Source organism: Trachurus trachurus (assembly GCF_905171665.1).
Source record: "Trachurus trachurus genome assembly, chromosome: 4".
In the NCBI taxonomy this organism is placed as follows: Eukaryota; Metazoa; Chordata; class Actinopteri; order Carangiformes; family Carangidae; genus Trachurus; species Trachurus trachurus.
Genome location: NC_139898.1, coordinates 4,288,381 through 4,312,438, shown reverse-complemented (window position 1 = coordinate 4,312,438; position 24,058 = coordinate 4,288,381). Strand labels below are relative to the sequence as shown.

At 42.0% G+C, this 24,058-nt stretch overlaps 4 protein-coding genes across 5 annotated transcripts in view; 2 read left to right on the top strand and 2 right to left on the bottom strand.

Moving 5' to 3' along the window:
- Positions 1-333: 333 nt before the first annotated feature.
- LOC310985040 (uncharacterized protein) lies at positions 334-6,846 on the top strand. Its single transcript, XM_083970470.1, has 6 exons — positions 334-400; positions 5,460-5,530; positions 5,635-5,704; positions 5,867-5,919; positions 6,003-6,156; positions 6,789-6,846. The coding sequence occupies exons 1-5, from the start codon at positions 395-397 to the stop codon at positions 6,133-6,135; spliced, it is 333 nt and encodes a 110-aa protein (XP_083826596.1). The 5' UTR covers positions 334-394; the 3' UTR covers positions 6,136-6,156; positions 6,789-6,846.
- On the bottom strand, positions 2,276-4,669 carry pigc (phosphatidylinositol glycan anchor biosynthesis, class C). 2 transcript variants are annotated; one of them, XM_083969954.1, is made up of 3 exons: positions 4,647-4,669; positions 3,171-3,402; positions 2,276-3,050 (listed from the first exon to the last, which is right to left on the bottom strand). In XM_083969954.1, the coding sequence occupies exons 2-3, from the start codon at positions 3,396-3,398 to the stop codon at positions 2,394-2,396; spliced, it is 885 nt and encodes a 294-aa protein (XP_083826080.1). In that variant the 5' UTR covers positions 3,399-3,402; positions 4,647-4,669; the 3' UTR covers positions 2,276-2,393. The 2 variants fall into 2 exon arrangements, with proteins under 2 accessions (XP_083826080.1, XP_083826081.1); XM_083969955.1 differs by lacking the exon at positions 4,647-4,669 and adding an exon at positions 4,436-4,487.
- Positions 6,260-11,083, bottom strand: tmed5 (transmembrane p24 trafficking protein 5). The gene is made up of 4 exons (XM_083970469.1): positions 10,772-11,083; positions 9,373-9,470; positions 9,076-9,256; positions 6,260-8,498 (listed from the first exon to the last, which is right to left on the bottom strand). Exons 1-4 carry the CDS (start codon positions 10,958-10,960, stop codon positions 8,280-8,282), a joined length of 687 nt encoding a protein of 228 aa, XP_083826595.1. The 5' UTR covers positions 10,961-11,083; the 3' UTR covers positions 6,260-8,279.
- A 1,863-nt stretch (positions 11,084-12,946) lies between these two features.
- suco (SUN domain containing ossification factor) overlaps positions 12,947-24,058 on the top strand; it is a 54,990-nt gene continuing 43,878 nt past the window's right edge. The window contains exon 1 of the mRNA XM_083970602.1: positions 12,947-13,196. Within this exon, the coding sequence (XP_083826728.1) occupies positions 13,144-13,196 (53 nt within the window). The 5' untranslated portion in view covers positions 12,947-13,143. The remainder of the gene's footprint in view (positions 13,197-24,058) is intronic.

The following is a 24,058-nucleotide window of genomic DNA, read 5'->3' as shown; positions in this document are numbered from 1 at the left end:
TTTCTATATAGGTTTTACACTTTGCTAAATTGGATTTGCACTGAATTATGGGGTAATAGTACACTGCAAGATGGGCTTAATGATGAATAACAAACCATACATGTGTTTGAGGGCTAACTGTCAGATGCCAGTTCACCTCCAACCAAACATGTTATTTTCCACGGGGTGTCACAAACAGATAGAAGCCGCACATCAGTCACTGTGCCTGTGCTGCTGCAGCGCCGCGCGCTCTCTGCAGTTGTGTAAAAGGACGACGCACGCGCTCGCGCAGCTCGGCTGAACTTCGTGTTAAACTCGGGTTTCGTGTGCAGCAGTGAAGAGCATGGCGCCAACGCCGCGGTCCCAACCAGCCGCACAGCTCCCCGCCTCAGCGCGCACCAGGCCAGAACAAGTGATGAAGGTATGACACCTAGCGCCCACTGCACACTGCTGCGGCTCCGCTGCACCGTGTGTGAGTAGGTGCTCGACTGAGGAAAGACGTTCATGTTATGTGGGGAGGAATGGCACCAGTCGTTGTGGTGTGTTTACAGCCATGTTTTCGGATGGCACTCTGAAAACAACAATTAGAAAACAAAATGTAATTGTTAATACATATTATGGTCAATAAATTGAATCAAAACCTAATAATTGAAAGTAAACACACAATTCCAGAGTCCTGTGCACTGAATGTTTGACACATGGCGGGTGATATGAGTACCGCTCAGGTGAACCGACTACCTGGGTTCAGTGAGTGGACTCAAACTGCACACAGGCTCCTCTCTACCGGTTTACACCGAGCTTCAAAGGCGGCAAGAAAACTCCAACAGGTGTTTCTCATCAGCAGACGAAGCCGTGACGTCACTGTTTAGGGCGTGGCCTGAGCTCGGCCCCCGCTTTTTGTGAGATGGCGGAAAAAGCCGGGTTCGTGTGTCTGTTTTCATATACTGTACATTCTTTAATTTTTTTGTTTTAATTTTTTTTTTATTATTACCGTATTTCAACATTTTAACAGAGCATGGTATAACAGGATGGAGTCACAGCATACCACCCCTCCCCCTAACAAACTAACAAACCTCCTTAAACCATCACCATCTAATGCTGACCCTTCTTTGGTTGTTAATATTTAACACAATTATATACATGAATATTTTTCATGTATAACAGACCGATCTCTAGTAACTACAGCCACACTAGCTTTATCATTTATTATTTTAAAGTTGTGTTTATCTTTCTGTCTCTCTCTCACACACACACACACACACCTTGTTTATGTTTCTGAACATTTCTATTTGCTTAGTAAAGTGTCCTTGCATGTTTTGAAAGATCTTCCAATGAAAACAACAACAACAAACCCTTTAATATTTAATTCAAACATAGTTTGCAATGGAATTAGAGCCCTTGTCCATAACCAGGCCGCAGTGTTTAACACCACACATGCATCCATCACACACAACACCAACAACGTTAAATTGTTAAAACATTACTGATCTCAAACTGGTGCATGGTATCAGAGTTTGTTTAGTAATGTAATGTCAGCATTACTCCTTGGTTGATGCCTTATATAAAATTCTGAGGTCAACACTTATAAGACAGTAGCAGCTTGAACATTAAGACATTTTCATATGGCTGTTCAAACAGATGTTGATTAATGATAAAAAACTAAACATTTTAGTCTGTTGAGATGTACAGCACCAACATAATACTAGGATGACAGTTAATTCATATAAAATCCTCAGATGACATAAAAGGATAGTTCAACATTTTGGCAAACTGGCCCATTGCCATAATCCCTATAGTTTTAGGAGTAGGTTCGTTACCTTTAATTGTCGGTGTAAACTATTTTTAGAACGGCGGAGCAGAGCTGTGAGCTGCTCAGAGCTACGCTACAGAGGCTAATGGGATTTCTTGGTTTCCCTCTCATCAAATACACAATCCAACAACTCCAAAACGCTCTCATGGACAAGTTGTGACCTGCACATTCACCATGCTATGAGATAATAACGGAACGTTACGAGACAGCGTTGTTTTCGAGGTAAATTCATGCAAAACCGCTGATGCACGTTTCCGTCGGGAGCAGTTTTTTCGACAAGCAGTCTCTGCATTAGCTTTGAAAACAACTCCCGTCTTGTAACGTTCCTTTATTATCTCCTAGCGTGGTGAATGTGCAGGTCACAACCAGTTGTTGGATTGTGTATTTGATGAGGGGAACCAAGAAGATTCCATAAGCCTCCGTAGCGTAGCTCTGAGCAGCTCGCGGCTCTGCTCCGCCGTTCTAAAAATAGCTTGCACCGACAATTAAAGGTAATGAAACCTTCTCCTAAAACTATAGGGATTATGGCAATGGGTCAATTTGCCAAAATGTTGAACTATCCCTTTAAATATGTCTAGTCAGGACTGGAGCACTGCTCCAAACGTCAGTGAAGGAAGCGGCTGAGGTCTTCATGAATCTCAGCCTCATCCCAGGGTCCGTGGATGTTGTCCTTGTGCCTCTGCAGCCTGACTAGCAGTAAAGGGCAGAGTAATGTAACACATCCTAGCGCCGTGGCCAACAGCACAGCTCCACCAAGCCACTGGGAGCCCAGGCCTCCAACTCCTCCGATGCACATTCCCACACACGCGCCGGTGAACTGGCCGGGGGCGTTGTCCCTCAGCCTCTGCAGCAGACACGGCCACAGGGCGAACACCAGCAGGGCACAGCTGAGCATGGCGAACGTGTGCAGAGCCCCGGGCAGCCTCGATGCTAGACACACGGAGGCGAACAGCGCCGCATTGAGGGAGAGGCTGCCCGGGGGTGACGGCTGGGCGTAAGGGAAGGAAAGTAGGTGGGCCAGCAGCATCACAGCAGACATGGCGTACACTGTGTCCGTACTCACAGACTCTGTCAGTGTCTTTAGAACAGGAGAGAAGCCAAAAGTGAAAGAGAGAAAAATAGTGGCACTCTGTAAATCAGCCAGACGAGTACGGGGTTCACAGCCCGATTCAACCTGAGATGTCAATGCTTCATGCAGTCCATAACCCAGCAGGGCACAGGCGAGGCTGGTCGACAGCAGCGTCTCGGGGGACAGGAGACCCTGAGAGGAAAGCATAGAGAGAGAAGGTTTAATCATTAATCTCTTGAGAGCATCATTTCAAACAGTAAAAGCACAGTTAACTCTGTGTCTGCGAGGGCCATAGCTCTTCTAGAGTTTTACCTGCTCCATGTACAGCCAGAGGGTGATGAAAATGGCCACACAGGACAGCTGCTGTCCCACAAAGCCGGCTTCTTTCACCACGGCCCAGTAGCGGTACTGCCGGAGGCCCTCGTTCCTCCGCAGCTCCTCCAGGAAGCGCTGGTCCACATAGTTGTCAGGGAACGGCTGACGCTCCCACAGCACCTTCCTCCAGGGCACAGCCGGACCTGGGGCACCATCCGGCCCCATCACCCTGACCACATTAACAAACAGAGACAGACCTGTGAGCTCGGCTGTTTGAGCTCAAAGTAACTACAGCACTCGGCACTAACAGGACTGTACAAATGAATTTGTGCCAAATTATCTGACATCTTTCCTTGGAATATCCAGCATTAAAAAGTATTAACTAACAAGGAGCTGCAACTAATGATCAATGTCATAATCCATCATTAACAAATCAATTATACTTCTGATTGATCCCAGTTATCCCATCTATAAAATGCCAGCAAGTATGTAATTCAAGGCTCCTTTCTATGAGCACAGTGGCCCCTAACTTAACATTTTAGAAGCACAGGCAGAAAATTTAGGGTTGCACACTGTAAATGGACTTGCAAAGCAGTTATTCACATTTCCTTTTCAGAAATGACCCTCACACACATTGGCCTGCCACCATAAAAAAAGGGGCAAATTTAGTGGTTGGGCAAGTAGGAAAAAAATGACTTGCACTGTCTAAAATTAGGGGCAGTCTGCGGCCCTGACGTAGCCTAATGGTCATAGTATCCCTCAGTCCAAGGTGACCAGCCACAGTTAGAACCCTAAACATACAGCTCACTGTTATATGATACAACAAAGAATCAGATTTCAGAAAATGTTTGACACAAATAGACAAAACAGTTATTTGATCATCAACACAATGACCTGTAATTTTTCTGTCACTTTACTGATTGTCTTGATTTGTAGCTCTAACTACAGTAGCACTGTCTGAAAGTTTTCAGAGATGCAGTATTTCAGCTTCGAGGTTTTTGAGTGTATTGGACTTTAGTTAAATTACCGTACAGTAAAGCTGCGATCACACATTATTGCTGTATGGACAAACTGTAGGCCTACATTAGGCTGCACAATAAAGAAAGTAGGAGCAGGTTTCCCTCACTGGCGGTGAAACCAGTCAGACGAGAAAGAGCACTTTACCAGCCTTAGCTTCTGTTAGCTTGGAGCTAAATGTTATGATGCATGAATTAATAGTCGACCGCTGTAGCCGTGTGAGCACCTACTGTGTTGAACCCCACCTGGTCTGTGGTGTGTGGGTCGGTGAGCGGAGGTTTGCGGCGTTTGACAGAATGTGACCGTTGGCCGGCGGCGAGAATGAAACTACCGCCACTTCCGGGTTTGACCACAAAATGAAAGCAAACACGTCATGTATATGTGTGCGAGAATAATCAAAGCTAACGTGTTGACAGTCGACTGATCTGTAAATATGTAAGAGGATTCCCCACCTACCTGGGATGTGTCAGTGTTGGTGGTTCAGACTTCAGAGCCGATGATGCTACAATCTCGTCATGTCATTATCCCGGAAGTGAAGCTCCTCCACAGAGCTCACCACGCCCCCTGCTGGTGGTTTCTTATAAAACAACGCTGCCTTCATTCAAACACTGGATTCAGGAGGTGCTCTCTATGATTCTGCTGGAGCAGCTGAAATATAGCTGTAAAGACAGATTTATTAAAAGCTGGACTCCCTTTATAAGTTTATTGAGAACAAACCTTTCCCTTGACATGGCTCTGGTGTGCCACTGGTGCCAGCCTTTGTACATATAGAATGACCTGCCTGCATGTGCTAGGTGTTTTTTTTATGTTTGAGTATGTTTTTAGATATGCACTTATATAGGTATATATATATAATATGTGTATAAGTATCGATAAATATGTGCATGTGTGCACATGTATGGGTCTAGAGTGCATCCACATAGTTAAGCGTGTGCAGGTGTAGGAATATCTAAATGTTTTTGCCTTTAGGTTGAAGTACATACAGTATATTATATGTGAATGTACATAAATATGTAGGTATATATATTGCTTTAAAACATTTCTTATTATTATTATTATTTTCATATTTATTCATTTATTTCTCTGGTCTTGTGGGGGATGAGTGTGCAGGGGTTGATTTGTTGTTTTGTGTTCTGTAACCTGAAATATATGAATGATTTTATAATTAGGCTATATAAAGGATGTAAATAAAGTGCTTAGAAAAAAAACCAAAACAGGCTGCCTGCTGGTCAGATCAATACTGATGACTTCATCTTGTTCTTTGGCCAGGTGCCTGTGTTGAACATTGGTGGCCCCTTCGCACAAACGCCCCGGCCAGTCAGCGCCCTGCCCGTCACAAGGTAACATGACATTTCAAACTGCAAATATCCTCCGAGTTTGTGTCACTTCGCAAAGGTCATGTTGTGATACTCATCGATAAACTTGACTACATTCTGTCAAACAGCAGAGCGCCAGTGTACAGACTGCAGCCTCCAGCCTCCTATGCAGCTGATCGTTCAGAGTCAAAGCAGTTGGTAATTTGCACCAACAGAGAAACACAAAGACACCTTGTTTAGAATGGATTTGATATATTGCATTTACACTTCCCTAACACATAAAAAAAATATCACTGTGTTTTATTTTATTATAGGATTAGACGTGTTTTACATACATCACATCTCAAACTCTCATTGCAGGCCCTTGCAGTTTCTACATACACTGGATTATCCGCATGGCATCAGAGAGGACAGTAAGTATAATGAATAAAAGTGTAATACTGTAATGGTGGTGTCAAACAGATAAGCCTCAACACCATTTTCCCTTTACCCCCAGCTCTTCTGGACTGTGTCCTCGGTGCCTAGCTGGGGTGTCTAGGTCTGGAATGACGGAGTGTCTCAACATCAGATCTCTGCAGCTGATCAAGAAGACAGTACCAGATAAACAAAGGCGGCGTGGCGTCAACTGAGCAACTGCAGCTTTCCCACAGGTATCCTTAGCACTGTAGCACATGCAGTGAAATGAACAGACACCCTGGGCTGTTGTTCTGTAAGAACACAACACAAGCCAGAGTTCAGAAAATGATTGTTTAATTCATACACATTTTGCAACTACAGAACATTAGTTGAATAAATAAACTGTAACGTAACAGTCACCCCTCCCCCATGGCTCCACCAGGGCAGTAAAAATGATTTTTCAAACACAGTGTGGCTGTTAAATTAGAAACTACTCAGTAACATAGAATACATTGAAAAATGTTGCAGTTTTTTTATTTTTTTTATAGAACTCTGAAGCACTTAAATCAGAAACATGTTTCAACTGTAACTTTATATTACTAATCCATCACTTATACAAACAGCATTTTCATTGAACAAGGTACCACAGTGAGGCGAGTTAGGCAGAGGAATAAAGGATGTAATAAGCAGTGAAAACCATCCTTTATGTTATTGCAGGCACCCACAATACTCTGGGTGACACACTCACACGTACACATACACACAAATACTCTATGGCAATGGGTCATTTTAAAACAATGAAACTGCTTCGTTTTACTGCACTGTCAACATAAGGCTGTTAAAATATATAGGCAAGAAACTTGTATGTATGATCTCTGTCCAACAGCCCGGGGAAGACGGAAACACGGATCCTTCAGCCAGAGAAGTGAGCAGCCACAAAATACCAATAAAACAAGTATGCAGCAACCATAATCATGAGTCATCATATAGCATCTCTATAGTACAGAAACAACCAAAGAGATAAAACACCTCTTGAACAGAGCTCCTTCTTCCTCATCATCTTGGACCCGTTTCTGGTAGGCCCTGATAATCCAAAAACACCTCAGGGCCCAATATGTAAGATTATATGAAAAACAAAATGATTAGAAATCTGTTGTTCTGTGGCATCAGTGGCAGTGCAATGATCAGACAAGGGCTAATATATAAGGTAAATATCAGTCTACGGTAAATATACAAGATTAGGATAAAAAAAAAAAAAAAGAAGAACAAGAATCAGAAGCTGCTGCTGTTGGAGCCGAGGCAGTGAACGGCTCATCATGCATATTAAACTGAGCAGCACGCCCATGTAGTACTAGTGGTAATGACCTTGCAGGTGTCAGTCAGATAGAAATAGACCTCTGTCACCAGAGAGACAGGCAGGCTCAACATCTTCACGCAGTAGGTGGCTGAAAGCAGACACCCGTCAGCAGCTGTGAAGCGTCACAGCAGAGGGCTGGAGGTCTGGCAGCAAGTTAGGCCACAAGTCATCACTGAGGACAGTGGTGCAGACGTCCGTGGGTGGGGGCGAGATTTTTTTTTGACTTTCTCTTACTTCATGCTCTCTCTGGTGCCAAAGATCAGCTGTAGAAAAATGGCTCTGTCTGCCTAAGAACCTGGCTTTTCTGTTTTGGCAACAACAAAAAAAAAGGTAAAGTGTGATTGACAACATAAATATTCATGAGAACAATAAAGTACTCGAGTATTCAAAGTTCTTGCTAGCTAAATAGAAATCAATAAGGCAGTGACATACAAAGGTACATAGCTAATGGATAGGAAGACTTGCTGACAGACTGGTTCCCCTCAAACTATTGTCAGACACAAATAAAAAAAAAAAAACCCTCACCATACCCTTTCTTCATTTGACACTCAAATAAAAACATGTCCAAAGAAAAAAGGACATTTTTGCAATTGGCCACTGGCCTGATTTTAGGCTCCGTTAGAAAAATAGACGTGTGATTATGTTTTGTCACTTTAGATGAAGACTTCCAGCAGCAAGGAAGGACTGTAAAACGATTTACAGGTTTTAAAGAGAGACAAAGACGTTCCTGTCGTAAACAGTGAGGTTACAAAGTAGAGGGGCTGACAGTTCTAAGCTCTAGACCGGGGACTCCTGCTGCCCCTCACTACTCCAGTGGACTGAGGACCAGGGTAACGACTGTGGCAAATGTTATTAAGAACAACAGCATGTCTGCATATGTGTGCGTGCATGTACATGTGTATAGGCAACATCATTTGTTAAGAGTCAGAAGACTCAAGATCCGCTGAAACGAAAAATCCCAAAGGGTAACGTTGGGCAAGTGCAGCAGTCTCTCTCCCTGCTCCTCCGTTTGGAGCGGCGTTATGTACGGATTTTCCTTTTATCTTCAAACAGCGAGCGGACCAGGTAGACCTGAACCGCCGACACCACCATCATAAGCACCAGATTGAAAATCGACCAGAAGTTCACCCTGTCAAAGTTGCTCTCCTGCAGGTTTCTGTCACGGGCCTCGAACGCCCGCAGCACCGTCTGGATATGCACGCTCTTTCCCAGCCGAGCTTTCACGTTGTTGAGGGTGTCCTGAGGAAGAGGAGACACACGTCAGAAAAAAACACACAGCTACAATAGTTTTCTCTTGTCTACCTGACACAAAACCAGCCATTGGCATTAGTTATATAACACAGGGATCAAAATAAGAGGCGGGTCAGGTCTCTGGGGGCCATTCTTAGAATGGAAACAAAAGCAGCTTTATCAGGTGTGTTCCCTCTACTAGAAGAAAACAACTTCCTCCACAGCTGGAGGATACATTTCCTCTTTTTAAGTGACGCCTATGTGACTCCTGACACAAATGAAGGCTTTTTCTGGTTAAGGGAGGGAGGGGGGCGGTGCAGGCTACCGTGGTGCAAGTTGAAACAATTGGCTCCCATCAGCCAATAGGTGAGAGTTCATGACGTTGTCTATTCTTGTGACACTCTCCTTTTTTGGCTTTCCCTGTATGTGGTGGATTGCAAACTATTTTGTTGGCAGTGTGTTTGCTGGGTCATTTTGCCCCCCCAACCCTTGTGAGTATAGGTGGCACAATGACAAATGGCTCAACAGCAGACACACAAAGTCTACAACTAATATCTAGCCTAACTCACAATGGCTGTGCCCTCACCATGATGTCCTCCAGCTTCATGTCCAGCATGTCCGTCCCGTGAATGTACTCCTTCCAGTCATCCGGGTCTTCATCTGCGTTCATGTTGTCCAGGATCAGCTCGAAGAAGATGATCTTCTCGGAGACGGCGCTGAAGGTGTTGTCGAAGCAGAACATGTAGTCTCCGTCCTCCGTTTCAACCCTGCAGGACAGAACACAGGCAGTGGAGAGCTTGCACGTGGATCTGTCTCGTAAAAAATAAAATCCATGCACGTGTGGAAATGAAAACATGTCTGAAGGGGAATGTGTGGTACTCACGTATGCACTCCGTCTGATTTGCGGTAGTCACTATACAGCAGTTGACCAGAGGGAGAGGAGACGGTGAAATCTACATCAAGACCCGCACCGTCCAGCACCTGTGGGTGATGGAGAGCGCACACACACACACAATTTTATATTTAATACACTTGACACGGTAGCTGCTATAAGAGATTGCTACTAAACAAAGTTTTGTTGTATCATGTGCAATGACAATAAAGTTTCTTCTTCTTCCTCTTAGTAAATGAGACAGAGAAGATAGCAAGATGGCATTTTGATACCCTGGCCCCGGCTCAAAGGCTATTCAACTGTATTCAACTATTCTGTCAATTAAAGGTCCAGTATGTAATATTTGTCAAGGTTTATTGGCAAAATCTGAATATAGTACCAATTAATTTGTATAAGAGGTTTGGTTTCATAGCCTTATAATTCTTCTTTTATATATACATATAGCAGGGGTCTTGCTCAGAGAGTGTTGTCATCTTGCGGCGCCATGTTTGTACAGAATGGAAAATCCAGCCAACCAGAGAGCACGTTTCAAGAGTTTCAAGTTCATAAATAAACAATAGAAATATTTAATAGATAAATAATAGAATCTGAATGCTAGATGTCACAGTTTTCCCCTCATTTTACCCACTGGACCTTTAAAGGCAAAAAGCCCCCCAAAATATAAAACAGCTTTATGGGGTCTGTGTTATTTTCTCTGGAGTCTGTTGATTCGTCAGCAGAATTATGCAAGAAGTACTGAACTGACTTGCATCAATTTTAGGGATGGGATGAGCCATAACATTTTGCAGCCAGTCTAGATGGTTTACTAGTAATGTTTTTTCTCTGTAAGTTGTTAAACAGTGGCCGTGGCTGAGGTGCAGTTTCTGTAATAACACATTTTACTAAGAAATGTGTGTTTTCTTCAGTCAAGGTCTCCCTCATTCTCCAATGGGAATGCACCACGGCCTGCCTGGACACCTTGCCCCCCAGTGTAGACACTACATTAGATAAATATGAGATGCTTTGCATGTCTTCCACAGGCAATAGCAAAGGCAGCTTCCTGACTAACTGACCCCCTAGACACACCTCAGTGGAGTGAGCTGACCAGCTTAACAGGTTTCCAGCCATGACTCACACAACCTGCACCCCATTCCCTTACACAACACGTCCTTTAATACAACATGACAGGAATAGATGTTCTGAGTAAATGGCAGAGTTAACATGCAACAAAACGTGAATATTGACCAAAAATAAATAAGAGGGATAATCAACAGGTCTGACCAGTGTAATGTCAGCCGTGTCTAGCCGTGGGTCATCACTGGTCCAGCAGACTGCAGACAGTACAGGTCTGCTGAGCTGTGGTTACAAGTTGTTAGGAGGTTATATTGCAGTAAATATAAGTGTTTGTGACCTGATATTCAATCTCCAGTGAGGCGTCTTTCTTCATGGTCTGGTAGAAACACTCCTTCCGACCGGCGGGTAATGTGAATGTGAAGTCTCCGTCCATAGACTGGGAGAAGGCGGCCAGCACCACCAGCCTCTCCGAGAGCAGAGCGACAAACACGGACAGCACGCACACAAACGTCCGGACCACCTCCATAGTCGAGCCTACAAGCCTACGAGTCCCAAAACAGTGTTACTGGAGCCCGCCACTGTGTTGTGAGGGGCAGAGAGGCAGCTAGCTGTGTTCACCCAAACTTCTCTTCTGTTCAACTGTTCTCACTCTGGACAGATGACTGTCGATACTTCAGGACCCCACCACTTTAAATCTACACTGTGTAAGGTTGAAATCAACAACGCACTTTTTTATTAAATAACATTGGGCCAGCTTGCTATTTTTCTATTTTAATTTATACTAATTAAAATATTTTATGTCGTATTCACCATTCAATAATCTTTAGATATTCACTAAAAACAAAAAGGACACAGGCACATTTTTAGGAGCGTAGTCGAAGAGCATTTTTGGGATATGTAGTTCTTCCGGTCAATGAGGCGTAGATTGAAAGAATGTAGATAGATAGATAGATAGATAGATAGATAGATAGATAGATAGATAGATAGATAGATAGATAGATAGATAGATAGATAGATAGATAGATAGATAGATAGATAGATAGATAGATAGATAGATAGATAGATAGATAGATAGATAGATAGATAGATAGATAGATAGATAGATAGATTATACTATATATCTTTTGTATTTATCCTACACAAAGTAATGTATAATTGTATAATAGCCTATAAATTATACAATTTCCATAATATGTTTTATACTAAAGTGTTGTTTTATACAAGTGTATAATGCAGCTTGCCTCTGTAAAATAGATTCTTATATGTTCATGTAATATAAATTTAAAATCAGTGAGGTAGCCAGTTAGTGTTGATGAATTACAGTTAAACTATCTATCTATCTATCTATCTATCTATCTATCTATCTATCTATCTATCTATCTATCTATCTATCTATCTATCTATCTATCTATCTATCTATCTATTATATATAATATATATTATACAATAGATAGATAGATAGATAGATAGATAGATAGATAGATAGATAGATAGATAGATAGATAGATAGATAGATAGATAGATAGATAGATTATACTATATATCTTTTGTATTTATCCTACACAAAGTAATGTACAAATTATACAATTACAATACAATATTGTATAATCTATAGTTTATATAATTGTATAATAGCCTATAAATTATACAATTTCCATAATATGTTTTATACTAAAGTGTTGTTTTATACAAGTGTATAATGCAGCTTGCCTCTGTAAAATAGATTCTTATATGTTCATGTAATATAAATTTAAAATCAGTGAGGTAGCCAGTTAGTGTTGATGAATTACAGTTAAACTATCTATCTATCTATATATAATAGATAGATAGATAGATAGATAGATAGATAGATAGATAGATAGATAGATAGATAGATAGATAGATAGACACGGTCCATTAAAAAAAAAGACACATACACACGCGCGCGCGCGCGCGCACACAAATATAACTATCAGAATTTCTATACCTACTTTACTCTAGAGTCTAAATCAAACATTGTATAATTGACATAGTACAAAAAAAAATCAGTGGCATTCAGTATAGAGCTTTGATAAATTATTGGTGATTAAATATCTATCCAGGATTTTTATGGGAAATGTACGTTTTAGTACTATTTGAAGGTATTTTGGGGGGTCGAGGAAAAAAGTACACAGTGTTCAGATTACTCTAGCACTCCCACACCTCCTAAACAGGTTTAAACCCCCACTTGATTTATTTGACAAAACCAAACACAACCACACTACAGTCCGTTAGATCGACACGTTGTACATCCGACGGTTGTGCAACAACTTGAAATGTCTCATGCTTTAGTAATTTGCTTATCAATAAATAGGTGACGCGTCCTGCCCCACAGTCACCAACTCATCCTCCGTTCAGGGGGCGGGCTCCTCGGTGTTGCTACGTCGCCCGTGATTGGTCCACAAATCCTCCGCTGCGGTCTGATTGGCTGGACACAGAGCATGGGTTGAACTTACCGACAGCCAGCTACCCGTCAACAGCAGTAGCTGCTAAAACCGAAAAAGAGGCGGACAACTGGGTCCGCACAATGAAAATTAGCACACCTCAAGTGTAGGTCTTTAGCCGGAGAATACAGGCGTTTGTTATCTTGTAGTGTCAACAGGCCCCGGGCTTGTCTTCGGTGTGTTGTGTAGCCTGAGAAATTAACAGAAAACTCCAAAGAGCGAGGATGTTGGTCCCCGCGGGAAGATAATGAAGAGGCTGCGCGTTTTGTTGGTGTGCCTCGTTGTAGCTCTCCTGTGCTGGTAAGCTTAGCCGGACACACACATACACACACACGCACACACACACCTCCATCCACACTAACAACGACCTGTCACACACATTGACAGCTATAACATTAAGAGAACCTCGTTTCCTTATCACCACACTGTCACCGTCATGGCGTTTTACTTCATGTCTTTGTTTTTTGTCGCATAATATGTGAGAGTCATCAATGAGCCATCCCTGCTACAGCTCTGCTAACAGTGTTTCTGTGTGTGTGTCCTGATGTGTAGTTGACCTCTACCTCAGGAGAAGAGCCTGGAAATGGAAAATGCTTTTATTCATATATAAACGGGTTATAACTTTAGTCTTTAAACTGTGTTGAAGGTGGGGAGCAGCAGATTAGCTCGGTTCAGCTGTTGAACAGTAACATGGCTCGCTAACCTGAACCAGGCAACTTGAGAGCTGTGGTGGCAAATGTTTTGGTGGCTGAAAGCATATTGAAAGAGAAATGATGCAAGTGATTGTAATTATCTGTTTTCTCCTCGAGATCAATTATATTCAAATGATTAGTTTATCTTCCACTATCTATTAATCTATTTCTTTTAATGAAGTTATCCACCCAGAACAATCCATATTAGCTATTACAGTCCATACACATGTGTTAAATTGTTTGTCGCCTAGGAAACTAATATAAATCTATAATAACTATATTTATGTGAAATATAAAGATCAATGATTAATGTTGTTACTGTATGATGTCCTTTTGCTGAAACAAATAATCAGTGGTGGTTAAAATAATGAAGGTTCAATATGTCAGCTGACCAGTCAGTGTGGATTCAATACTTGAAATCCTCATTAGGCATCATTATACAGATGTAGCACATCCCATTGCACTTTAACACTTACCACTTTATAAATGAAGTTTGTAGTTCCTCAGCAGCACGTGTACACACAGGCTTGACATCTGGCAGATTAAGGCAACTCATGAATTTGTTTAATCTCAGAAGCAGGGAGCAGGTAACAGTCCACAGGGTTTCTGAAACGGGATTAACCAGGGCAGCGAACGTGCCTCCTTTATCCAGATTGGTGAGTCAAAAAAGAAATCCTCCAATGTGTGGCCTGCACTCTCTCAGTATTTAGGACAGCTGCTCACTGTCACTTTTCTTGCCCAACTAGATGCCTGTTTTTCTTAGGTTTCGTTTTTTCCATGGTACCGGACGATCTTGTTCATAAAGTTTGATTGAATAAGGAAGTTCATACCTTTAACTGAGCTCCCATACTCTTAATGTCAGGTGTGTCACTAGCTGACGGTAATCACTGTGCCAACAATAGATGTAAGACGTTACAGTATGTAGGCCTATGTACATATCATCAATACTTGAGATCCTACATCATTATAGCCTTAAGGCAGTCAGGTTCCTTTGCTTTGCCATCGGAAACACATTTAAGAGCTCATGTTTTATTTTATCATAACAAGGACCAGCACAAATTTGCAGTGTCTTTATTAGATCCACCAGTACACAGTGATGTGTTATCTTCATACTCTCCATGCTTTACAAAATCCAGACACACTGATAGGAACTAAGTCTAAATATTTGACTTAAAAAGATTATGCAATGTCTTTTGTTGTGGCATTATCTCTTTCCCCTAGATTGGACTGTTTTAGAGAGATCGGGTATCTCACTGTTAGGATTAAGAGTAACCTAGTAGGTAAACAGTTCCTCATAAAACATGGTGTTCTTCTCCATCCTGAGGGCCAGTGAGGCAGAAATATGACTGATGATCAGGATATCTGTAATTAGCCATTTAAATTCAAGAGCAGTCCAACGGAGTATCACATTATAAATTAAATCCATGAGTGAAGCAGCCTTGTACAGTCCTGTGTAATTACTACATCTGCCTTGCACATCAGGTGTTTGCTTGCTTAACTAGTGAACCCCCCCCCCATGCAACCACGGCACGCACTGACTTCATTACTAATGCAAACTCCTTTTAGCGCGTCGTCGTCGACTTCTCGCTCCTCCGTGCCAACTCTCACACGTCCCAGCAGCAGCAGAGAAACGGGGAATGCAGTTCTCGCAGCAGCGGTCCAAAGGTTTCCAAGGTAGCAGTGATTTTTTTAGGCAGAGCAGAGAGAGCAGCTCTGTACCAGGCAGCTGGTGGCGAGAGAGAGGCTGTGTGTGTGGGGCGGTGGGGGTGGGGTTGGAGGGGGGGGGGGGTTAATTCTGTTAACATCTCAGCTGTGCTGTTTGTAATGGCCAAGCCCCCCCTCTCTGGATTCAGTTTCCCTTGTTCTATGTGAAGTTGCATCCCCTGTACTGTTCCTATCTGCTCAGCCAGACATCTTTGTGCTGCAGAGCTTGGAGAGCCACGGCAGATTGTACTCTATGTCCTCGCACAGTCAGCAACAGGGATCTAGCTGTTTATGGTATCCACAAGTTTCCAAACGTCAAAAACGGAAGCCGGTTTTGCTCTTCCGGTGGAATTGTATGTTTCCATGGTTTCACTAGTGTCATATTGCAGCCAATGTATGGATCTATTAAAGGGACACCGAGGAGTTTCTCCATCGGCAGAATGAAAAATTCCGAAAAAAGTCTCATATTAATGTGGATGGACCTACGTTACCACTTGTTAATGGGCCCATTTTCTATAAATATATCGTTTTGTCTCTATCATTATTTTGTTATTATTAGTGGTGGCGGAAAAGCTGGGCGAGCCGACCAGCGTTTCTTTACTTTCGGTTTCGCGGACGCTGCCCGGCGAGTCATGAGAATAACGCCGCCGAATCGCTGTTTATGGTCGGGACTACGACGGTATGTGATCGTCTTTGAACCTCTGACTTTAATTCTTGATGAATGAAAACATGAGTCTGTCTTGCGCCGGTCAAAGAATTTCACGGTGCGCGTGGAGGCTCATAAATGTAGTGTGAAAACGCTTTGCTTTTCCAAAACTCCTCGTTGTCCCTTTAAAGCTGGCTTTTAACAATGGATGTCCATTTGTGTGATATCTATTGTTAAAAGCTGGTGTGATGATCCATTTGATTACATTTGATTACAGATTTTCAATGGAAAAAAAAAATGAAAAAAGATCCATGCGTTTACCGCACTACTGAAACCATGGAAACGTAAACATTCAATTCCACCAGAAGGGCAAAACCGGCTTACCTTTTTGACGTTCGGAAAAAGGTGGATAGAGTGCTGAAGACCCCATTGGACCTTTCAGAGCGGAAATAATTAATGGTATTCAATTGACAGAAAATAATTATTCTCGGATCCCCCAGTCGTTATGCCTTGGATTACACAAATGTAGTTTATAAGCTTAAATGATATTTTTTCATGTCAAGAGTTTGACAGTTTATTGTGCCATTGTTCAGTTAGGGTTAGAGAAAGACGACATGTTATGTCATCACCCTTTCCCTCCCCTCCTTCTCCATCCACAGCGATTCAACTCTCCACATTTCCCCTCTTTCTATGCTCTTATCTTCCTGCTCTTGGAAAAAGGCGGTGAAGTGGAGGACCCATGTACTGGAATCGGAAGGGCAGGACTTTGCCACTCTAGGCTATGTAGGTTCAGGCTTTTGACATCAGCATCGGTGGAGAAAGTGTGTGCACGTGTACTTGAGAGTTTTTGTGTGAAGATGCGTGGTTCCATCCCAGTTTGTTACTATAATGATCGCTCATAGTGCAGACCTGTATATTTTCTCCCCTGTTAGATTTTACCGTGAGATGTGGAGATGTGTGTCGGCGCTTCTCCTTGTTGTAACACGACCCTCCTTGCAGGTTGAAACAGATTGAGCTCGCCGTCCTTTAGCCCAATCAGCTGACATTTGAATGATAATTGTGAAACCACCAGACAGGAGAAATGAAACTCTGTTCATACGGTAGCATGCTCACGATAAATAGTTGCATGTGTTGTCATCCTCTCATCCCGTCCTCCTCTTCCATCCTTATTAATTTCACAACTGTTTGAAGATTATTATTATTATATAATGTGATTAGCACTCATGAGATAATGCTGCGGCCAAATGAGCAGCTGGGGATTTCTCTTAGACTGCAGACACTTTAATCTGCACTCGCATAACAAAACTTACAATTAGAATTCTCTTGAGCATGTGTAGGGACAATAAAGTTTTGTTTTATGCACCTGATTAATGCATAATTAAGTTTTTTTTTTGCCTTTTGATTAGACTTAAGGTAATTGAATGAGTGCATTTTGATGCTTGTTTTTTTAATCGACTCAAAGAGAGAATGGTTCGGGTTTGTTCTTGTCCAACCTGTTTCCTTCTCTATATATCACCTCTGCCCCATTCCCCCTTCGTGTTTCCCATCTCACATTTCCAATTGTTATGCAGTCCTGTGATCCTCTGTTCAACATTTTGGGCCAAAATTAAAGGTCACAATGAGTTAGCAGGGAAAATGGATTATATTAAATATAGCAACGGGTAAATTCCCTCTGTCTACAAAGTATCTGTTCTCCTGGAAAACATCCTCAGACTGAGACAATGTGGACACTGTAGGAAGCGGCAGGCCTGCGTAGAGTATAGCTTCAGGACTTTCTTGTTGAAAAAGGGCTATGTGTCTAGCCCACATCGTAAAAGTTCCTTTTCTGGGGCCGTAGTTATGTAAGTGAGTAGACCCTGGTTATGTACCAGTATCCTGTTGTCAGTGATAGTACTGCTTGTATTTCCGTACAGTAGATAGACACGCTCCAGCACCTGTAGGGCAAAGAGAGCAAATGACAGAGAAACAGAGAAAGCTCTGTGGGTTGTTTTTTTCTGGCTGTTCCACTCATGAAAGGAGAGTTGGTTTTGGAACATGAAGGTGAAATGGAAAGCAACAAAGCCTGCCTGGGGACACAACGACCTTTCTTACTTCAGGCTTTTCCTGAAGCTCATCAACCCTCAGATATTAATGTCCTCCAGCACGTTGTTGTAAATTTTATGCCCTTGTGTCAACACATGGCTGCTGTGATTTAATTACAACACGTGTGTGTATCTTTTTTTTTTTCTCTCTGCCTCCTTTGTGAACACTGTCACTGGTTGAGAGATGAAGGGATGAATATAGAAGCATTTATCTGTTTTTTATCTTGTGTTTACCCCGTTTCAGTTACTATAACAAGGCTGTTGCCGCATACTAACTTCACTGAGTTAAAGGGGTAGTTCAACATTTTTGGCAAAGTGGCCCATTGCCATAATCCTCATAGTTTTAGGAGTAGGTTAGTACCTTTAATTGTCGGTGCAAGCTATGTTTAGAACGGAGGAGCAGAGCCACGAGCTGCTCAGATCTACGCTACGGAGGCTCATGGGATTTCTTGGTTTCCCTCATCAAACTCATCAAATACACAATCCAACAACTCCAAAACACTCTGGTGGACAAGTTGTGACCTGCACATTCACCACGCTATGAGATAATAACGAAACGTTACCAGACTGAGTTGTTTTCAAGGTAAATGCAGAGACTACTTGCCGAAAAACTGCCCCCGATGGGAACTTGCATCAGCGGTTTTGCATGAATTTACCTTGAAAACAACTCTGTATCGTAACGTTTCGTTATTATCTCGTAGCGTGGTGAATGTGCAGGTCACAACTTGTCAATGAGAGCGTTTTGGAGTTGTCGGATTAGCGTAGCTCTGAGCAACACGCGGCTCTGCTCCGCCATTCTAAAAATAGCTTGCACCGACAATTAATGGTAACAAACCTACTGCTAAGAAGGGATTATGGCAATGGGCCAATTTGCCAAAATGTTGAACTATCCCCATGAGTCATTCATATTGTGTTTGGTCCTGTGCTACAGTACCTTCTATATAGGTCATTGTTGATATGTACACTAAACAGCAGCTGTCTGACTGATGCATATAGGCGCCCTTAGACTGTATTGTCACGCTGTGTAAGTCATGTGGAGACACAGATGTACAGATATGTGCTGCGTTTCAGACACTCATTGTTCTCAACATAGGGAAAACAATATGACCCCACAAACACACACACACACACACACACACACCATGAAGAGCTTGGAATGTATGCATTTGTTACCAAGGAGGTCTGGTTTGTTTTCTTACCCTCTCTCAACTTTTTCTGGGCAAAGGTAAAACATCTCCCACCAATCAGGTTCTCCTTTCCAAACTCCAGAGCATTGATTGACTTGCAAAACAATGGATGATCTTTGTTTCTATAGCACAACAGAGAAAAGTCCATAAGGTTATCTGTCAGTGACAGTGCAAACCTGACATTTTACCTACAGTACATACAGGCCTGCATACCTGCATACAGAAGTAAGAGTCATCCTCCACAGTGAGCCAACCAGATTCAGGCTTCTTGTTCTTGGTCCAAGTTGTTTGTCGCCTTTTCTCTCCTTTTAATCAAAGCTGACCAGATAGTACCCTGTCTCGTGTTTCTGCTTTTTCACAATTCAATTTGAAAGACAGATTGGGGCTCCAGTCATGAGTCAGCTCAGCCAACGGAAAATAGCTATTTTAAGTCAATTGTCAAATAAAGACACCAAACGTATTCAGGTCTCAGGGGCCAGGGCTCTCATTTATTTGGCTGTAAATATTAAAAAAAAATCCTTTTCGACAGGCAGATAAATAAAGCAATTGGAAGATGTCACTGTGGATTTATGAGTGTTTAGTTTATTTATTTATTTATGGATCCCCATTAGCTGAGGCCTACAGCTGGTCTAATAGAGAGAAGATAAAATGTATTGTTTCATGTTCCGTTTGAGATAATTTGTACGTATTTGATAAGTAAAGTAAAGTGTTTTGGGGAAAAGAACAAAACCAAACCAAATAATCAACCAGCTAGTCTTCCTGGGGTCTACCATCTGGAAAACTGTTGCATAATACAGTGTAGAATGATACATACAAATAAAGTCATTTAATCAGATGAAGTTGACCTTACGTCTGCAGCTTTCTCTGCAAACAGTTGACTCACAACTATAGGGTCAATATATTGACACTTCATTTGTCTGACTGGGTCTAATCAGTTTCCAGTAGATTCTTTCATTTTAGCAGTAAAAGATTCTTTTTCCTGAGCAGTTGGCTCAGAGACCGGAGACTCAGAGACTCAGAGTCCATCTTTCTGTTGTTGTGTCGGGCGGCGCTCCAGCTCTGAAAAGCCTGCAGCTCTGGGTTTTATGTGAGGAGACAGACCTGGACTGCAGCTCCAAACCGGGCTATTATTCGTGCCCACTGGCCGTGGAGACTGATGAGCACTCTGAGCTCTTTTGCCTGCTGGCCCCTCCAGCTGCATAACTCTTGTCAGTGCTTCACACCGGCACCTTTTTACATGAGGAGTGTGTGAGGCGGTCCAAGAGAGCAGGGATCCACTCTGAGGTGAAATGAATACATGAGGGAACAAAAAACAGGGAAGTGATCACAATGATCTCCAATCCAGAAATCAATGAACATTTCCCAACATAATGAACATACTGGACCCAGGATGCCTGTAGTGAGTCTGGTATATGCAAATCATAAGAGTCATCAGTTATCAACAGCCAAACAGTATTTTAAACAATATAATACTTGTTCTCTCTTTAGGGGTTAATTAGTAGGGAAGTAATCCTGTAATAGTGAATAGACTAACTAACATTTTAGGGGCGCACACAATAAATAATCAACTTGCAAAACAAATATTCACATTTCCCTTTCATTCAGGATCCCCACACCAAGGTGGTTATTGTTTTAAAATTTTCATTAGTTTTTATTTTCATTTCGTTTTTCAGTTTGCTTTTTTTTATTTCAATTTAGTTTTAGTTGGTTCAACAAGTGAGGAAACAGCTTCAGTTTATTTTTTATTTTTGAGGAATTAACTAGTTTCTATTTAGTTACTTAGACTCAGGAGATGGTAGGCTAGTGTCCTATATGTCAAACGGTAAAATAACAACAAAGAAGCTGTCTGACCTGTCCTCATCAGGTGTCATGCAGATGCTACAAATAACCATCCAGCCTCCTCACTTTCACTTCCACGTTGGTGTCATCATTACCTCGCAGGTTTGTCACCAAAAAGACACATGGATTGTGTCGAGGCGTGCAGTTTTCAGCTGCAGCAGCAGACTGACAATAGTAAGTGAGCAGAGCGCTGTGGTTAAGATGATAGCTGTTTACTATCTGGCAGCAGGATCTTCTGTGCAGAATCCCGTCGCTCACATAATATTTTTCTGGGAATGGGCAGAGCCTGAGTGGCCCCGAGGCTCTGTCTGTCAGTGGTTATGGTGAAAACACTGCTGTTTACTGGGTTGCTGTGTGTTGTACTCGGAGGGTGGAGGTGGTTGGGTCTTAAAGGTGGAGACCTGCGTCACAAGCACAACTCTGTTGTCCTTAGTTGCGTGTGTGAAAAGAGGGCACGACGTGGAGTGATTTGACTATTGTCAACTCGGCGTACAGGTTGAACCTATTTTTTTGTTTGACCTTATTGTGGTTGTATCAACTTTTACATTTTTTTTTTTTTTTTTACAGCTTTAGGCATAGCAACCTTCCATCATCAGTCGGTTTAATGCATCTCAGCATAAACCACTGACTCTAGCTCACCACACTGAAAACCAGGAGTGTCTTTGCTTTTCTCTCTGCTGCTGGAGAAAGGGACTATTTTGCTCTTGCTGGAAAAAGCTCCTTCTCCTCCCCTCCCCCTCTGCTGCTCACTGCTCTCCACTGTTTACCTCCAGCAGCTACTGACTGACTTGAGTGGCTCTAGTCTGGGGGTCTAGTTCTCTCTCTTTTTTTCTTTTGTCGTGCAGCAAGTGTCTAAATGTGCGTGCGTGCGTGCGTGTGCACATGTGCCTGTGAGCCGCGTGGGTGAGGGGAGTGTACAGAAAGACGCCCCGTCCATATAGTTGCCACACAGAGCCGCTAAAGAACATTATGTACTAAAGCTAACGAAGTCATGTTTTGCTGAAGCTCGCAAATAAAAGCACACCAGTGACATCAGATCTGCTCTCCACACACTGTCTGCTAAATGAAAGTGTCCATTGTCTTATAACACAGGCTTTTAGAATGACATTTGTCATGGACATATAAGAATCTATCTCTTACAAGCTGCATCTATCTTATACACTTAAGTATAAAACATATTTATATGAAACAACACTTCAGTATAAAACATATTATGGGAATTGTATAATTTATATTATACAATTATATAATATATTGTATAATCTATATATTATACTAGATAGATAGATAGATAGATAGATAGATAGATAGATAGATAGATAGATAGATAGATAGATAGATAGATAGATAGATAGATAGATAGATAGATAGATAGATACTTTATTAATCCCGAAGGAATTTCCTCAAATTACTGGTATGTTTCAGATTTGATAAATATTCTTACAATGCATTATTCAAAGGCAGACTATCAGTATTGACATGAGCTTCCTCATCCTCATCATGAGGCCACTGTACATATAGCTAATGTAAACGCTTCCCTCCGCTCCAGCTCGTTGGTACACTGTGTTCTGTGGTGAATGTTTGATGGGTTTTTGTTCCCCCACTGTGCCCGCTGATGCATATACCGACGGAAGAATGCACATGCATTGTGGAGTCCACACCCACCCCGTCCCGGGCCCACTGTAAAAATGGCTTTTCCTATCAAATGTCATTATATCACATGGCTGCGTCCCCTCGGCCCCATTGTCAAGAGCCACTGTTCCCGATGTCACATTCCCAAGCCTGTTTGATCCCTGTCTGACTGGGGCACCGGTGCGCCGCTTCACACCGTCACAGCTTCACTGTAACCGTCTGCCAGCCTTTTGTCTGCGTCGGCGTCAAAGAGGAGATGTTAGCTGGATTTAACTGTAGTGTTATAATTAATAACAGATGACGTTTCTGAATACAGAAGAAATTAAACCGAAACCAGGTCTTTCAATTACCTCATGCTCTGACCAGGCACTTCAACAAATTGTGATAATTTACATATTTATGTTAATCATCCATGAGAACAACGTTTTTTTTAAATCCAATATGTTAGATTCAATTAACCATCATGTTCTTGGTCTAATTAGGTCTTAACCATACTGTGATAAATGATGGGTAAAAAATATGATACTTAAATGATACTTAAAAAAAAGAAATATGAATTAAGATTTCTAATTTATGTATTTAATTGTCAATGAAAAAATTATAAAATTAAAGGGACAACGAGGAGTTTTGGAAAAGCGAAGCGTTTTCACACTACATTTATGAGCCTCCGCGCACACCATGAAATTCTTTGACCGGCACAAGACAGACTCATGTTTTCATTCATCAAGAATTAAAGTCAGAGATTCGAAAACCGAAAGTAAAAAACGCTGGTCGGCTCGCCCAGCATTTCCGCCACCACTAATAATAACTAAATAACGATAGAGACAAAACGATATATTTATCGAAAATGGGCCCATTAACAAGTGTGGGTAGCGTAGATTCATCCACATAGTATATGAGACTTTTTTATTGTCGCAGAATTTTTCGTTCTGCCGATGGAGAAACTCCTCGTTGTCCCTTTAATAATGTTTGCAGAGGCTGCATGGCTTCTAATGACACATTTGGATATTGCATGTCATTAAACTGGCATACTATAATGATTTTGATGATATTTACTTTAATTTTTCAGCCTTAATATAATAAGGGCCATATGGCTTCAGTTCAAAGTCAGGTTCCCTTTTTTTAATCATTACTTATGAATGTAAATTGACTGTTTACACACAATTAAAATCAGCCTTTCATGTTCCTGCTGGCTGACCTACTTGGTGCCACAGGCTGTTTTCCTAATAGAGGTGTGTCTGTTCATTCACACACTACACACATCCTAGAGAAAGCCTGCTGTGTGAATTTGTTGTGCGTCACAGAGCTCAGACACACAAACAGGCTTCACCAATGAGTTAAGCTATAGTGTGTTGACTGTAGGATCTGTCATTGTAAAGAA

Excerpts from the sequence above, each read along its gene's own strand:
- tmed5 (XM_083970469.1), bottom strand. The coding sequence starts at position 10,960 with ATGGAGGTGGTCCGGACGTTTGTGTGCGTGCTGTCCGTGTTTGTCGCT. Across the intron at positions 9,471-10,771 it reads CACTGGAGATTGAATATCAG|GTGCTGGACGGTGCGGGTCT; the intron begins GTCACAAACACT and ends CATCACCCACAG. Across the intron at positions 9,257-9,372 it reads AAATCAGACGGAGTGCATAC|GGTTGAAACGGAGGACGGAG; the intron begins GTGAGTACCACA and ends TCTGTCCTGCAG.
- LOC310985040 (XM_083970470.1), top strand. Across the intron at positions 5,531-5,634 it reads AGCGCCCTGCCCGTCACAAG|CAGAGCGCCAGTGTACAGAC; the intron begins GTAACATGACAT and ends TCTGTCAAACAG. Across the intron at positions 5,920-6,002 it reads GCATGGCATCAGAGAGGACA|CTCTTCTGGACTGTGTCCTC; the intron begins GTAAGTATAATG and ends CTTTACCCCCAG.
- pigc (XM_083969954.1), bottom strand. The coding sequence starts at position 3,398 with ATGGGGCCGGATGGTGCCCCAGGTCCGGCTGTGCCCTGGAGGAAGGTG. Across the intron at positions 3,051-3,170 it reads TCTGGCTGTACATGGAGCAG|GGTCTCCTGTCCCCCGAGAC; the intron begins GTAAAACTCTAG and ends CTTTCCTCTCAG.